The 15,040-nt window shown below is 58.5% G+C and overlaps 1 protein-coding gene across 5 annotated transcripts in view; it reads right to left on the reverse strand.

The window, feature by feature from the left end:
• The window catches only part of KIF21B (kinesin family member 21B), a 51,418-nt gene that overhangs the window by 23,811 nt on the left and 12,567 nt on the right, over positions 1 to 15,040 (reverse strand). For all 5 annotated transcript variants that reach the window (XR_010350562.1, XM_064398754.1, XM_064398752.1 and 2 more), the window contains exons 2-20: positions 12,181 to 12,403; positions 11,675 to 11,857; positions 9,332 to 9,481; positions 8,972 to 9,106; positions 8,488 to 8,655; positions 7,908 to 8,023; positions 7,151 to 7,346; positions 6,063 to 6,252; positions 5,904 to 5,967; positions 4,814 to 5,038; positions 4,480 to 4,561; positions 3,893 to 4,010; positions 3,415 to 3,606; positions 2,640 to 2,839; positions 2,412 to 2,519; positions 2,009 to 2,077; positions 1,408 to 1,637; positions 859 to 1,006; positions 566 to 760 (exon numbers count right to left, since the gene is read on the reverse strand). Coding sequence is in view for 4 of the 5 variants with exons in the window: in XM_064398754.1 (XP_064254824.1) it covers positions 566 to 760; positions 859 to 1,006; positions 1,408 to 1,637; positions 2,009 to 2,077; positions 2,412 to 2,519; positions 2,640 to 2,839; positions 3,415 to 3,606; positions 3,893 to 4,010; positions 4,480 to 4,561; positions 4,814 to 5,038; positions 5,904 to 5,967; positions 6,063 to 6,252; positions 7,151 to 7,346; positions 7,908 to 8,023; positions 8,488 to 8,655; positions 8,972 to 9,106; positions 9,332 to 9,481; positions 11,675 to 11,857; positions 12,181 to 12,403 (2,992 nt within the window). In the remaining variant the exon portion in view is untranslated. The remainder of the gene's footprint in view (positions 1 to 565; positions 761 to 858; positions 1,007 to 1,407; positions 1,638 to 2,008; positions 2,078 to 2,411; positions 2,520 to 2,639; positions 2,840 to 3,414; positions 3,607 to 3,892; positions 4,011 to 4,479; positions 4,562 to 4,813; positions 5,039 to 5,903; positions 5,968 to 6,062; positions 6,253 to 7,150; positions 7,347 to 7,907; positions 8,024 to 8,487; positions 8,656 to 8,971; positions 9,107 to 9,331; positions 9,482 to 11,674; positions 11,858 to 12,180; positions 12,404 to 15,040) is intronic.

Raw genomic sequence — 15,040 nt, forward strand, 5'->3', positions numbered from 1 at the left:
AGAACAGACACCAGGCTCACCCAATCCACAACCCAAAGCCCAGTGTGAATTAACAGCAGCCCTTCTTCTCTGCTAATCAAGGTGACAGCTGGAGACAAGGCAGGGACAGCACACAGGCTCCATTTCAGGCTGCAGGCATTGAGGGGAGCTGGGAGCTGCCCAGTGGCATGCCCAGTATCACAGCTGGACACAAAACCTAGATGGTTTCTGCTGGGAAAAGCCAGTCCTCCTAGGATGTTTCCAGTGCATGAAGCAACAACCATGGGTACAAGTGACCACCAGCCCTGTGGGCAAACGGGGGCCACAGCTTCCCTACAATTCCAGGGCAGCAGGACACCAGCAGCCTGTCCACGGACATGCAAGGACCTGCCAGAACTCCTCTCTGTAATTAATCACCTAATGAGAAGTGACTGTGTGGATGAAGCCCCACCAAGAGTGACAGCTCAGAGGACTCTGGTTCCTCTGAGCAGAGCCCAGCCCCAGCTGGCTGTGGCCAAGGGTGCTCTTTCCACAGAGGGATGCTCTCATTTTCTCCCTGCCAGCCAGACCCAGCCCTACTGCTCACCTTGGTCTCCTCAATCTGCATGATGGTGGCCTGGCAGTCTGAAATGCTGTCGTTGATATAGTCAATGTTGGCCCCCAGCACCTCAATCTCCTCGTTCAGCTCTTGCAGCCCCTTCTGCTCCTTGGGGCTCTCTGCCTGCAGCTTTGCCCGCTTGCCCAGCAACGCCTCCTGCAGCAGCGACAGCTCCTCACGTTTCTGGGGGAAAAGGGAAGGGGGATCAGCACTGTTCCCATGGCCACCTCCCTGTCCTGCACCCACCACCCAGCCCTCTCTGTGCCCAGTGCTACAGCCACCTTGATGAGCCTCTCCATGTCTGCCTCCAGGTTGACGATGGTCATTCTCTGCATGACAATGTCGAAGATGCGCCGCTCCAGGGACTGCCACTTGAGGCGGGCAGCTTTGCTGAAGGTCTGGCTCGTCCCCTTCTTGGGGAACTTCTTCCTACAGCCAGAGGGAAGAAGAGGCATTTGGGCAGATGGCCACACCATGCTGGAGAGCTAGGCTTGCCCCTGGATCTGGGATCTGGCTGGCCAGAAACAGAGGATGCATCTGTGTTGTTTCTGCATTGCCATTGCCCATTTGCTTTTCCTCTAGCAAAGCGGGACAAGAGATGAGTCCAGCAGGGTTTGTGCCACAACATTTAATCCTCATGGAGGGCCAGCTTTGAGCTCAAGCCCAAGTGACAGTCACACTCTGCCAGCACAGCTTATCACAGGGTCACTGATTTAATATGGCTCAGGTGGACACTAAACAGCCATCCTTCAACCTCCACCACCAGCCAAAAGCCAGGCATGGGGGTCCCTGGGATGTCTCACCCCCTACCACCCAGCCCCTGCCCTGACCTGGCAGGCCGAGCCCCATTAATGGAGGACGAGGGGTCTCCCAGGAAGTTGTTGATCTTCCTGTTCCACTGGCGCACGATGCTGGAGACGGAGCGAGCGCCCGACTCGGGCTCGGAGGAGGTGGTGCTGGCCGAGACCTCGGCGCCCGAGTCCATCATGGCCGGCTTCTGGCTCATCCTGCCTGCCACCCGCTCTGACATGGGCTTGGCCAGACGGCGCAGCGCTGACACCTGCCCGCGGGAAGGACAGAAGAGAGGCTGTCAGCGGGGCAGCCACACCCAGCCTAAACCCGTTGGCATCACCCCCAGGTCCCCACAGGTTTGAGAGCAGCAAAGCCCAGGGACTTTTGTGCCTCATGGAGTTCCCTCTCCCCCCTCCACCCCTGCCACCAGCTCTGCTGCTTGGGATGGGGAACTCTGCTGCTGCCTACATCCATTTTTCCACTCAGTTCCTGAGCCATAAAACCTCTCCCTGCTTTTTGCAGATCCCATTCCCAAAGCCAGCCCAGATTGTCTGAAAGATGGGATTTCTCTGAGCCAAGCACTGGGACCCAGATCCCATGGAAGCTGGGGGCTATGTGGAGGAAACCCCCTTTCCTCACCTCCTGGGTTTTCCTCCGCAGCACTATTTCCTGCTGTCGCTTCTGAGATTCCAGAGCCCTGATCTGGAACTGCATGAGTGAGAAAGAAAAAGACACCCCTGAGGTCCAGCCCAGACGTGGTTGCAGTCCCAGTGCTCCTTTTGGCACAGTCTCACTCCTGAGTCTAACAATGAGCCTTGAGCTGGCTCTGGTTGCACATTCCACCCTCCCACAGCATCCCCACAACTCCAACAGGAGCAGTGGGAAGCCTTCGGGAGCTGCTCATCCAGCTGTGCTCTGCTAGGACCTCCAGCGAGGCTTCACCAAGCTTCAAGGTATGTGTGAGCAGCTGGAGTGGCAGAGCAGGACAAACAGCCCCTCCCCAGCCAGACCAGCCCCTGCACGGGGCAAGGCAGGCTCTCACCTCCTGCCGGCGCTGCTCCTTCTTGAGCTGCGCGATCTCGCGGTTCCTCTTGGTCTCGGCCAGCCGCCGCCGCTGCTGCTCCTCCCGCATCTGCTTCATCAGCGCCACCTGCAAGCAGGGGCCGCTGTGCCACCGCGCCGGGCCACCACCCACCCCGCAGACACGCTCTGTGCTTGCCACCAGAGTGCCAAACACTGCTCCACGCGGGACCCGGGCACATCCAGGTACCTTTGCCTTCTTCATCTCGGCCACTTCTGCCTGCAGCTTCCGCAGCTCGCGCTCGTAGCGGGACTGGTTCTTGAGCAGGCGAGCGTGCTCCTTCTGGGCTGCCTGCAGCTTCTGCAGGTCCCGGTTCATCTCCTTCAGCCGCTTCTCGTAGTCTGCCTTGATCTTGTTGGCTTTCTCCTCTGTGTAGCACTCCATGGTGCCTGGTGGGTGGGGAGAGAGCTCGCAAGGGCCATGCACCCCGGGATCCTCCTGTACCCACATACCTGCCTGGAGGCACCAAGCACTGCACCCCTCCCTGTCCCATCAGAGCCCCCCTGACCCTTTGTGAACTGGGGTCTGTCTGGGAATACCCTCTGGAAGAGCTCAGAGTGCAGATACAACGGCTGGCCTGAGCAGGGCTGCAGACTGGGACCCACAGCCACACACAGGGGTGACCCTGCCCTATTTAAGCCTGGAGATCAGCCACCCCACTGGGTCTTTTGCCTCTCCATTTCCCCAGGAATCCCCCCAGCTCATGAGGTGGTGCTCAAGGCTGAAAGAGGCTTTGCCTGCCACCAGTCTCCAGTACCAGCAGGGTCCAGAGCTGTGCAGCTGACTGATGCTGCTCCCACAGCAAGACAAGCAGAGTCTTGGGGGTGCCAGGGATTCAAGGACAGGCAGGGGGATGGACAAAGCTCTACCAGAGCAAGGGGTGGATGCTTTCACTTAGAGTTAGCTGGGCTTGAGCTGGAACTGGGGTCTGAGAATGGGATCCCAAGGGTGAGGCAGTTCTCACTGAGGTTTTGCAGGACCCGGTCCCGCTCCAGCTGCGTGTCCCGAATCTTGTTCTGCAGTAGGATCAGCTTCTCCTCATACTGGTGCTTGAGGGTCTGCAAACGCCGCTGGCTGTTCTCCAGCTCATCAATCAGCTTCTGCTTGATCTCAATCTCACAGGTTAGGTCCGCCAGGTCAGCCTGGAAATTCACAGCTGGAGGCAGAGGAGAAAGTCAGGCTGGGAGGCATGGGGAGCATCACTTCCACGGCCCCACTGAGTCACAGCACATGGAAAGGGCAGAGAAGCTGATGGGAACCCCCACTGTGGGGAGCAGCAGCACCCAAAGAGCACTGCAGCAGCCCTGGGGCTCTTGCAAGTCCTACACAACAGACTTGGTTGGGGCATGGTGAGCTCTGCCTCCCCAAGAGCAGAGCTCATTGCCAGAGACACCAGCAAGTGCCCTTCCATGCCCATGGCTGCACACAGATCTCCACTTTACCCTTCTCCTCTGCATCCGAGTCTGAGTCCACCAGGCTCTCTTCACTGCCCGAGTCCTCATCTTCATCCTCACGCCCATCCTCTTCCTCACAGCCACTCTCATCCTGTTCTTCCTCCTCCTAAGAGATGAGTGCCTAATCTCAGCCAGCAGGATGGTCTGTCCTTCTGCCCACAGCTTCTCCCTCCTCCAAACCTGAGCTCACCCTACAGCAATGGGCCACAGCCCCCCGGTGGGACTCGGCCTCCCACTCAGGATGCCCAGGGGCTGCAGCACCATTTTGGACCAGCACATACTGTTGAGAGGAACAGCAATTTGACCCATCCATTCTTGCATCCATCCCTTCCCAGCTGACCCCTCCTCATCTATGCTGATTCAAACCAAGCCCCCCAAAACATGGACTCCTTGTTGTACATCCAGGCTGACTGGGGAGTACCCAGTTCCTCCCTGCTCTAGCATGGAGTCCTCAGCAGAACGACCCTTCCAGCCTGCTTCAGGGCCAGGCTGAGCTTGGTTCCTGTCCCATGTGTGGCAATTTCAGTGCTCCACCACCCAGACATCCCCCCAGTGTGAGCACGATGCCCACTCACCTCTTCCACCTCGTTCTCATCTGTCTCTTCCCCATTGTCCTGCTGCAGTTTCTGCCTCTTCTTAAATGCCTCCTTCTCTGGGCTGGAGGGAACAGAGGGGGCTGGTGAGTCCCAGCATGAGAAAGGTTCTGCTGGGCCACCCTCCCTCCCGCTTTTGGACTCTTTGGGGAAAACAGCCTCTGGAATTACGTGGCAGGGAAAAGGAGACCAAGGGCAGGGCAGGGCTGGGAGGGGAATGAGGCGTGTGGGCTCTGGTGTAGCAGAGCTGGGGGAAGCAGGAGACCCAACCCCACAGGGACAGACCCAGCCTCCCCTTGCCAACACCTCCCCACACCTCTTCCTCTGCTGCCGCCTCTCTTTCTTCTTCAGGCGCTCCAGGTCCTGCTTGGCCCTTCGCAGCACGTCGGAGGCCTCGGTGTCCAGGGGGGCGGCGGGGCTGCAGAGCCCGGCCAGCCCCGCGCCCGGCGAGGAGCCCACGGGGAACGGGGGCCGGGCAGACACCCGCGAGAGGCTGCGGCGCAGGGACTCGTTCATGGACTCGCTCTCCAGGAGCTTCGTCCTGGGGAGTGCAAACAGCACAGTCAATGAGGGGCCATCCCTCTGCCCTACAGGGTGGGTCTTGCCTGGGTTTAGAATCACAGAGTGGTTTGGGCTGGAAGGGACCTTAAACCTCATCTCGTGCCCCATTCCTGCTATGGAAGGGGCAGGGACACCTTCCACTAGACCAGGCTGCTCCAAGCTCCATACACTTACAGATATGGAATAACCACAGCTGCTTTGGGCAGACTGACACTTTTGGTGCCACTGCCTCACCACCCTCACAGGGAAGAATTTCTTCCTAACTTTTAATTTAAATCTCTCCACTTTTCTTTTAAAGCCATTTTCCCTTGTGCTATCACTATCTGTCCACCTTAAAACAAAAAATCCAGCACTCTCCCTCTTTCTTATAAGCCTCCTTTAGGCAGTGGAAGGGGCTCTAGGGGCTCTTCTACAGATTGGACATGATGTGATTGCACACATCATGTTCAACCTGCAGAAGACTCTCTCGGAGTCTTCTACGGATTGAACACGATGTGTGCCAAGGACAGAGTCACTACTAAGCCATTCCCCCTAATGATGGGTCAGAAAGCCACAATGCTGCCAGACAGGGTACCAGGATTGAGCAAGAGACTGGGATGGACCCATCTTTGGGAGGCAGCAGTCCCTGGAAGACCCCAGGCACTTCAAACAGCACCTCCCCCTCCATCAATGCCCCACCAAGGACAACAACAGCCACAGCACTACCTGGCACCAAGGCTGGGCCTCCTTCAACCCTGCACAGCAGCACTGCTTACAGTCCACCCCAGCAATGCTGGAGGCACTGAGCTGTGAGCCACCCAGCCCTAGCCCCTGGCCCCAGAGTGCCCAGCTGTGTGCCCGCTCACCTCAGCTCCTCAATCTCCCGGATGTAGTTCTGGATGAGGGTGCCGATGGCTTCGTTCCCGTCACCTGCAGCGGGGAGAGGCACACGCTGCTGTACCACAGCCCCTGGCCCTGCTGCTGCCCGGGCTGGCCCAGCGTGCCACGTGCCAGCCCAGCCTCACCTGCTTTGGCCAGCATCAGGTTGGCCTCCTGGCTCATGAGGTAGGTGACCCTGCTGTTGATGGCGTCGATGGCCTCCTGCATGGCCTTGACGCGCATGCGCAGGGCGCTGTTCTCCTTCTGCAGCATGGCGTTCTCCCGGAACAGGTCGCTGTAGCCCTCTGCGCCATCCTCCCCGATCACCCGCTTGCCCTGGGGGCACAGCAGGGGAGCCCCTGAGGGCAGGGCAGGCTGGCACAGGGACACCACCACTGCACCCCTGGGGGCAACCCCAGACACAGCAGGGACAAAACTAGGGACCAGGAAAGCCTGAGCTGAACATGATGAGGGTGAGATGCTTCAGGGCTTCTCTCTGCCTTACCACCCCCAAAACCTGGCCAAGGTCCTGCCTTGACAGGCAGGAGCTCAGACCCTGTTTCTTAAGCCTCCTGACTCCTCCTAGCAGTTTCTCCTGGGGGGCAGGGGATGGGAGGCAGGAGGGTCTGTCCCACTAAACCTGCCAAACTCAAACACAAGGAGGGGCCTTTCTGCACCTGTCTCTGCCTCCTCGCCAGGGTTGCTCCATCAGCTGGGTTTGCCTTTGGTGGAGTTAATTTTCATCACAGCAGCTTTTGTGTGGTGCTGTGTTTGGGATCTGTGCTGAGAACAGCACTGACCCCACAGGGATGATTTAGCTCCTGCTGAGTCAGGAGCTGTTCTGCCCCCACCAGCATTGGGCCAGGGGTGCACAAGGAGCTGGGGGGACACAGCCAGGACAGCTGTCCCCCACTCACCACAAGGATATCCCAAACCACAGGATGTCATGCTCAGCATATAAAGCTGGGGGAAGGAAGCAGAAACAGGGGATGCCTGGAGTGCTGTCCCAAGTCACTTTACACTTGACAGAGTTCTGCTGGGCTGGGGATGGCTGAACACCTCCCTGTGATGGGACATGGGGAATGAGTTCCTTAGTTTGCTTTACTTAAACTGTATCTAATCCAAGGAATTTTCTCACTCTCTCCCAGTTCTCTCTCCCATCCCACTGGGGGGCAGCGAACAGCTGGCTGCAGTGGTTCCCTTGCTGGGCACAGCAGGACATGGCACCACTCACTGCCTTGTACTCCATGAGCTCCATCTGCAGCCGGGCGATCTCGGCGCGCAGCGCGCTGATCTGCTGGCTCGTCTTGTCCTGGTTCACCACCACCTTGTTCTTGATGTTGCGAGCCCGGTTGGCGTACTTGAGCGTGTTCAGGGTCTCCATGAAATCCCGGTCAGAGGGGCTCACGCAGGCAATCATGATGGTTTGGCTTGGGGATGCAAGAGCAGGGTGAAAGACAGTCCCTGCACAGCTCAGCAACCCAGCAGGTGCAAACCCAGGACTCAGCACAGAGCACTGACCCCACACATCCACCCTGGATGGAAGCCCATCCTGGGCCCTTCTGGGTTTTAAAACAAGGTATGAACTGGGGTCATCCCTCCCACAGCCAGAGCAGCCACAAGACCCCACAAGCACATCACACAGCACTGGGCAAAGGCAGACCTTCCTCAATGCCTCCCTCTTTGGAGAAGAGGCAGGGAATTCAATCCCATTCTGGGCACCATCACTTGCCAAGTCCCAGATCTGTCAGGGCTCAGGAAGGTTTTGCATGAGCTGATTCTGCCAAAGCTGCTAACTGCACCTGAGGCTGATGATGTCTTTATATCTGCAAAGTCATGCCTTGCCTGGAAGGCATCTCTTCCTCACCAGGCAGCCACTGGAGCCCTGAGACAGCTCCTGCATAGCTCCAGAGACCCCTCAGCCCCATGGGCAGGGGGACAGCCCCTGCAGCCCTCGGCCCAAGCTCAGCCCCCACCTGGGACCCCCTTACCTGTTGCCCCCGAGGGAATCCTGCAGCAGGCGAGTCAGCTTGGAGTCACGGTAGGGCACGTGCACGACCTTCTTGCTCTGGTCTCCAAGGGCACTGATGACATTCCCCAAGGCCAGCTACCAACACAAAGGGAAGCCCCCCCAGATTCAGCCCTGGCTGAGGATACAGCACCTCAGGCCTGGGGCACCCACTGTAGCACAGGTTTGGGTTGCACCAGGGGCAGGCGTGGTGCTTCCCTTAGCCTGGGTGTGCCTCTCTCCCATGCTGCACTGAGAAGAAGCATCAAGCCCCAGAGTGGGTTTTTTAGCTCTGATTAGCAGATCTCACCCTTTTGGGAGCTGCACCCCTGTGCCCAGCTGTACCCCTCCCCACAGCACGAGTCTCCTTTGGGGCAGAGCTGTGCCCCCACCACTGTCACTGTGCGTTTTCTCACCATCAGGCACAGGCAGCACAAACCCCAGCCACGACAGCATACCCCAGCAGCCCAGGGCAGCTCCAAGCAAGACCCAGAAGTGTTAGAGGCTTCCCCTGGCAGGCCTTGCCTTGCCACCCCCTGCCCCCTGGTGAGCCTGGTGCCTACCAGCCCACAGTTGATGGAGATGCCCTCCTTCGCTCTCTCGCCAGTGGCACCCGTCCGCTTCAGCCTCTCCGAGCCAGCCAGGTCCACAAAGTGAAACTTGGCTGTCAAGGTCTCGTACTCAGCAGCAGGCTGGGATCCATCCAGAAGGCTGCTCACCTCCTCATTCACCTGCAGCCAGGGACACACCAGGGGTCAGCACCCCAAACTGGAGCAGGCAGAGGCTCCCTGGCCTTCAGAGTCCCAGCCCCTCAGACATGGGGACAGCACCCCAAGAGCAGCTTGCTCTGAGCCATCCTGCCTTGGATCAGCTCACCCTCAGCTCCCATTAAACCCTAATGTAGGCTATGACTGGAAAGAAGACAGAAAAATCCCTGCTTCTCTTTGCCAGACTTCAAACCCCCCTCCCCTTCCCAAGAGAACTTCATGCATCACCTGGGTATGGAACCCAAGAACAGCCTGGCCATGAGGCAGGATCACATCTCACCAGCTCTGGGCGGGCACACACTCTGGTCTGGCACAGGTAAATAGTGAAGATGGCATGGGATCTGGAGCTCTGCACGTTCATCTGAGTGCTGGCCGTGGTGCGGGAAAGAGCTCCTTGCTTTAGGCACTGGATCAGCTGCAATGACACCAGGCAGGGAATGAAACCTTAAAGCACCCTTCTAGGGAGTGAGGACAGACCCTGTGCAGCTCAGTGGACACACTGACCTTCTCCAGAACACCCCCAGGACTGCACTCCCATCTTGGGAGAGATCTCCCCCCCAGGCTGTCCCCACATAGCACATCCCTGGCCAGTGGCACCCAGCTGCCCGCCCTGCTCTGTGTCTGCCCATCCTGCACCCACCTCATCCTGTGAGCTGATGAGGCGTGATGTGACCCCCGTGGTGTAGATGCTCCCACTGGCATCCTCGTGGATTTTGATGTTGGATTTGCGGTGGCGCGCGTCGGGGTCGCGGGTGCTGTCAAACAGGTCCAGGATCTCCTCGTTGTAGAGCTGAGCAGGATGAGTGGGTGTGGGGTGAGCAGGGGAAGCACGAGGCAGCTGAAGCCTGGCACTGCAGGACTGGCAGGAGCTGCCCTCTGGCACCTTGCTGCCACTCCCCTGTATCTGTGTGTGCTCACACTGCCTGCAGGGCTGAGCAGGGCAGCTGGGGGGTGTGCATGTGTACCACAGGAGGCACAAGCACAGAATCATGGAATCCTTCAGACTGGAAAAGCTCTCTAAGATCATTGAGTCCAACCATTTACCCCAGCACTGGCATGTTCACCACTAAACCGTGTCCCCAAATGCCACACCCACACATCTTCTGACCACTTCCAGGGATGGTGACTCCATCTGTGCCTGGGCAGCCTGTGCCAATGCCAGACCACAACTTCAAGGAAGAAATTTTTCCTAATATCCTATCTAAACCTCAACTGGCACAACTTGAGGCTGTTTCCTCTCTTCCTGTTCCTTGCCCCTGGGAGCAGAGCTCGACCCCCATCCGGCCCCACCTTCCTGTCAGGAAGTTGTAGAGAGAAAGAATGTCCCCCTGAGCCTCCTCTTCTCCAGGCTGAGCCCCCCAGTTCCCTCAGCCACTCCTCATCAGACTGCTGCTCCAGAGCTTGCCATGCAAAGCTCTGAGCTTTGGGTTGGTTTCTGCTGCCCAAACCTGTCCAGTTCCTGGTGCGCACGAGCAGCTCCACTGAGCAGATGCCCAGGACATCCCCCTGACCTTCCTGGCTCACCTGGCCACAGGAGCCAGTGAAACCTCACTCCCATCACAGCTCAAGGTCCTCTCTGTCATGTGGAAAGGGGATAAGGGGAACCAGGGAGTGCTGAACAAGCAGGAAAGCCCAGCTGCCCCAGAGCTGACTCCATCCATATCCTAACTCTGCAGCCCCTCTCAGCCTGGGGTGGAGGGACACCCCTGCCCATCTGTCCCCCTGCTGCACCATTCAATGTCACCTCTTGCACCCACATGCCCGTGCAGAGGGCTGGGTCACCCAAGGATTGCAGGTTCCTGGCCAGCAGAAGGGATCAGACTAATCCGTCCCTGGCTGCCCCTGGTGCCACCAGGCTCCTCAAGGGTTTAAACCTGCTCCCAGAACCTGCTCCCAGGAGCAAAGTCACAAGACAAGGATCAGCCAGAACAGGTCCTGTGCCCCTGCCAGGACAGCAGGGTTTGTGACCAGTGCCTGAGGTGGCCATGTGCTGCTTTAGCCATGCAGGACTTCAGGACAGGCAGGAAACTGTCCCCATTTCCACCCCAGCAGAAAGGATCCCTAAAGAGAAGCCCCACAAACTGAGCACAATTGGGCAGGACCAGGAGCTTGGATAGGCCAAGTGATGGGAATGGAAGGACACAACAGCACCACAGAGTTAGCAAGGGCTCTGCAGATGGAGACATAACTGGGAAGGATTTCTCCAGCGTGGAAGTGACTTTGGGCCCTCTCCAAGCCATCAGCATCTGAAGACACCCAGATGTGATGGCCAACAAAGCCACCAGGAGGCAAGATCACAGCACAGGGCCCCTCCCTGCCCATCTCCTCTCACAACCTCAACCTCAACCAGATGAAGCTTGCTTGGGAGCTCAGCTTTGCTCAGCACTGCCTGTGCTTTCCCACTGGGACCTAAAAACAGTTCCCACTTGCACCTCTTTGCTCTTTCAGCCCAGAAGCAACCTCCAGGAAAAATGCTGCCAATGCACAAGGACCATGTGCTTCCCAGGACAAACTTCTCCAGGGAATGAAGCAGTTAATAGAAGAGGTTTTGAACAGGAGAAGCCAGGGCAGAGGCAGGACAGGATGCATTCTCAAGATCAGAGATGTAACAAAGGACATGTAAAATAGCACAGTCCTTCCCCACCCCCCTCCCAAGAGTGGCATTTTCTTCTCCTCCTGTTTCACTGGGAACTCTGGTCAAGGCTATCCTTGACCTCAAACAGGGGTGAGACAGCCCAGAGCCCCTGGATCCCCAGGGGACCAAGCCATAAGGCCCTTCCCCATGGTGGGAGCTCCCTCCATCAGTTTGTAGCCACGTAGGTGCTTTGAGTCCCCACTGCACCAGCACACATCCCCAGTGCCATGCCTGTCCCAGGGTCCAGCTCTGTCAGCAGCCAGCCAAGAGATCTGGAGGAGCCCAAGGCACAGGGGCAAGGACAGGGCAGGGCCACGGCGTCCCCCAGACCTCCCATTACCCACCCACCTCCAGGAACTGGGCGCTGACTTTGAACTCGGGTGCTGCCAGGCCCTGGCTCTGGGCCGCCCGCCTGCGCTCCTCGATGCCGCTGAAGAGGTGGCTGATGGCCCGAGGGATGATGCCCTGCTCCTCCTCCGAGATGCTCATGTCGAAGCCAGTGCCCATGGTGTAGGTCTTCCCTGCTCCAGTCTGTGCAGAGACAGAGGGGAGCTGGCTGGGCCCTCCCAGGCTCAGCTCTGCCCAGTACACCCCACATTTTCTCTCTGCTACTTTAGGCTCCCCAAATGCCCTTGCTGAGCCACTGTGACCCCCAGAGACACATCAGCTCCCACACTCCCAGCCCTGCCAACCCCCGTCCCACCCAAGACCACCCCTGCCCCAGCTCTCACCCAACCAGGGACAATGCTGTTCTCTCCACACCCAGGATCTCACACACGCCCACCTTCCTCAGCCCCCCCAGGTGCCCTCTGCAGCGTCCCCGGAGAGCCCAGGGCTGAAGGCAGAGCCCGTACCTGCCCGTAGGCCAGCACAGTGGCATTGTAGCCCTCGAAGCAGCCCTCGATGAGCTTCCCCATGCACGTCGTGTAGATCCTCTCCTGCCACGTGTCCAGGTCAAAGACGAAGTCATAGGTGAAGGCCTTGTCCTTGCCCAGCAGCACCTGGGGCTCGCCAGGTGTCACCGAGGTGCAGATGTGACATCCCTCTATCTTCTCTTTGGGCAGCTGCGGACGGATCCTGTGGGAAGAGAAGCAGGCTGAGTGCAGCACAGGCTTGGGGGACACCAGTCTGGCCTGAGGATGAGAGCACAGCCCATCCTGTCACCCATGTCCTAGAGTGTGCCTAGTCCAGCACAAGCAGGGGGAAGAGACTGCTCCCCACTGATCTGCACTGCTGCAGCCTCACCTCGAGTGCTGGGTGCAGTTTGGGGCACCACACTGTAAGGACAGAAAGGTATCAGGGAATGTCCAGAGGGGGGACATAAAAATGGTGAAGGGCCTTGAGGAACCATACGAAAAGCAGTTGAGGTCACTTGGTTTGTTCATACTGGACAAAAGCAGCCTGAGGTCAGATCTGTCGAGGTCTGCAGCTCCCTCACAAGGAGCAGCTCTGATCTCTGCTCTCTGTGACAGTGACAGGACCCAATGCTACAGCTGGAGCTGGGCCAGGGGAGGGTTAGGCTGGGTATTAGAAAAAGGTTCTTCCCCCAGAGGGCACTGCCCAGGCTCCCCAGGAAATGGTCCTGAGGCTGCCAGAGCTCTAGAAGGGTTTGGACAGTGCTGTCAGGCACAGAGTGGGATTGCTGGGGTGTCCTGCACAGGACCAGGAGCTGGAGCCAGTGAACACCGTGGGTCCCTTTGAGCTCAGGACATTCTACAACCCCTGCTGGAAACGTGGCTCATGCAGGCAGGGGACAGACAGCACCTCTGCCTGTAGCACAGAGCATACAGGGCAGGGGATGCTTCAGCTCCTACAGCCAGCCATAACCCTGACCTGTTTGCAGCTGAGAACAGAGGGTGACACATCCCAGAAACACCAGCAGACACCTCCATGAACGAGGTGACAGGCAGGGCTGGGCACACAGAGCCTGCACCTAGAACTGCCCCTGGCCCACCAGCCCCTCACGGCTGCACTGGCTCATCCCCACCACTGCCCCTGGCAGAGCTGGGCACAGACAGGGCCTGTGGCACCAGACCGGCACCAGACCAGCCCCAGCCTGGCAGAATCAGGGCAGCCAGGCCAGCACAGCCCCGCTCGCTCCGACACAGACACATCAAACCGCAGCTACAAAGGCTCGAAATGCAAAATGCAAAATGTAAAACCATGACAAGACAAGACAGTCCTCACCGTTTGAAGCAAAGCACCACCCAGCCCAAAAGCTGTCCCCAGCCTTGGACTTGCCTATGGGACCGGGACAGGCGAGGCTGAGCTGGCTCCTGGCTCGGGCAGAGCCGGACCCACCCATCACATCCCACCCACTGCACTCACCCCTGCCTGGGAATAGGAGCAGAGCAGCTGGACCTGCACAGACACTGCTCCAGTGCAGCCCTGCACACACACTGCCCCTGTGCAGCCCTGCACACACACTGCCCCTGTGCAGCCCTGCACACACACTGCCCCTCTGCAGCCCTGCACAGACACTGCTCCTCTGCAGCCCTGCACACACACTGCCCCTGTGCAGCCCTGCACACACACTGCCCCTCTGCAGCCCTGCACAGACACTGCTCCTCTGCAGCCCTGCACACACACTGCCCCTGTGCAGGGCTGCACACACACACACACACACTGCCCCTCTGCAGCCCTGCACACACACTGCCCCTCTGCAGCCCTGCACACACACTGCTCCTCTGCAGGGCTGCACACACACTGCCCCTGTGCAGCCCTGCACACACACTGCCCCTGTGCAGCCCTGCACACACACTGCCCCTCTGCAGCCCTGCACACATACTGCCCCTGTGCAAGGCTGCACAGCTCTGCCTGCGGTGATGCACCGGCTGCAGGAAGCTGGGGGCTCCCAGGGGACTCGTGGAGAAAGGAGTTTGGAGCCAAGCACAATGCAGATAGCTCTCATTAGTGCTAATGACTGCACAGCTCCCGTCCCTGGGTGCTCCATAAACACAGCTATTAATTCCTTCAAACCACATCCCTGGCAAGCCACATCGAGACCTGAGCAGCCGCTGTGTGCACTGGGACTCAGAATCAGGAATCTCCTGGGCTGGAAGGGAGCCACCAGGATCACCCAGCCCAACCCCTGCCCTGCACACACATCCCCAAATCCCACCCTGGGCATCCCTGGCAGTGCTGTCCAAACACTCCTGGAGCTCTGGCAGCCTCAGGGCTGTGCCCATTCCCTGGGGAGCCTGGGCAGTGCCAGTACCCTCTGGGGAAGAACCTTTCCTGAAATCCAACCTAAACCTGCCCTGCATGAGTCTCTGATCCTCGCCCACCCAGGAGCAAAGGCCAGGAGGGCTCTGGGGTGTGTTTGGGGGTACAGGGTACCCTTGGCAGGACAGGCAGTGCCAAGCACCCTGCACCCCTCACCCCACGCAGCAGACGCATGGGAACTGCTCTGTGCCTCTGTGGATATATTTAGCTCAGCAGCCACAATAAAAAGCAGCTTCTGATGTGCTCAGTCCCAGACTCGTTCCTGTCGCCTTCCCAGGGTTCCACCCTCCTCCAGAAAAATTATCCCTGACTTTAATTACTTTTGAGCAAGATGATGTGCATCATCTTGAACAGCAAGAGCTGTTCCTCTTCCCTCCCCGCCCTAGACATTCCCTGCAGCCCCAGGGAATGGGCAGAGGAACAAACTGGAGCCACAATACGTTTGGGAATTTTTTCCTTTCTCAAGGAAAAATGAGAGCAAGTTTTCAG

This window comes from Passer domesticus, chromosome 25 (genome assembly GCF_036417665.1).
Source record: "Passer domesticus isolate bPasDom1 chromosome 25, bPasDom1.hap1, whole genome shotgun sequence".
Classification (NCBI taxonomy): domain Eukaryota; kingdom Metazoa; phylum Chordata; class Aves; order Passeriformes; family Passeridae; genus Passer; species Passer domesticus.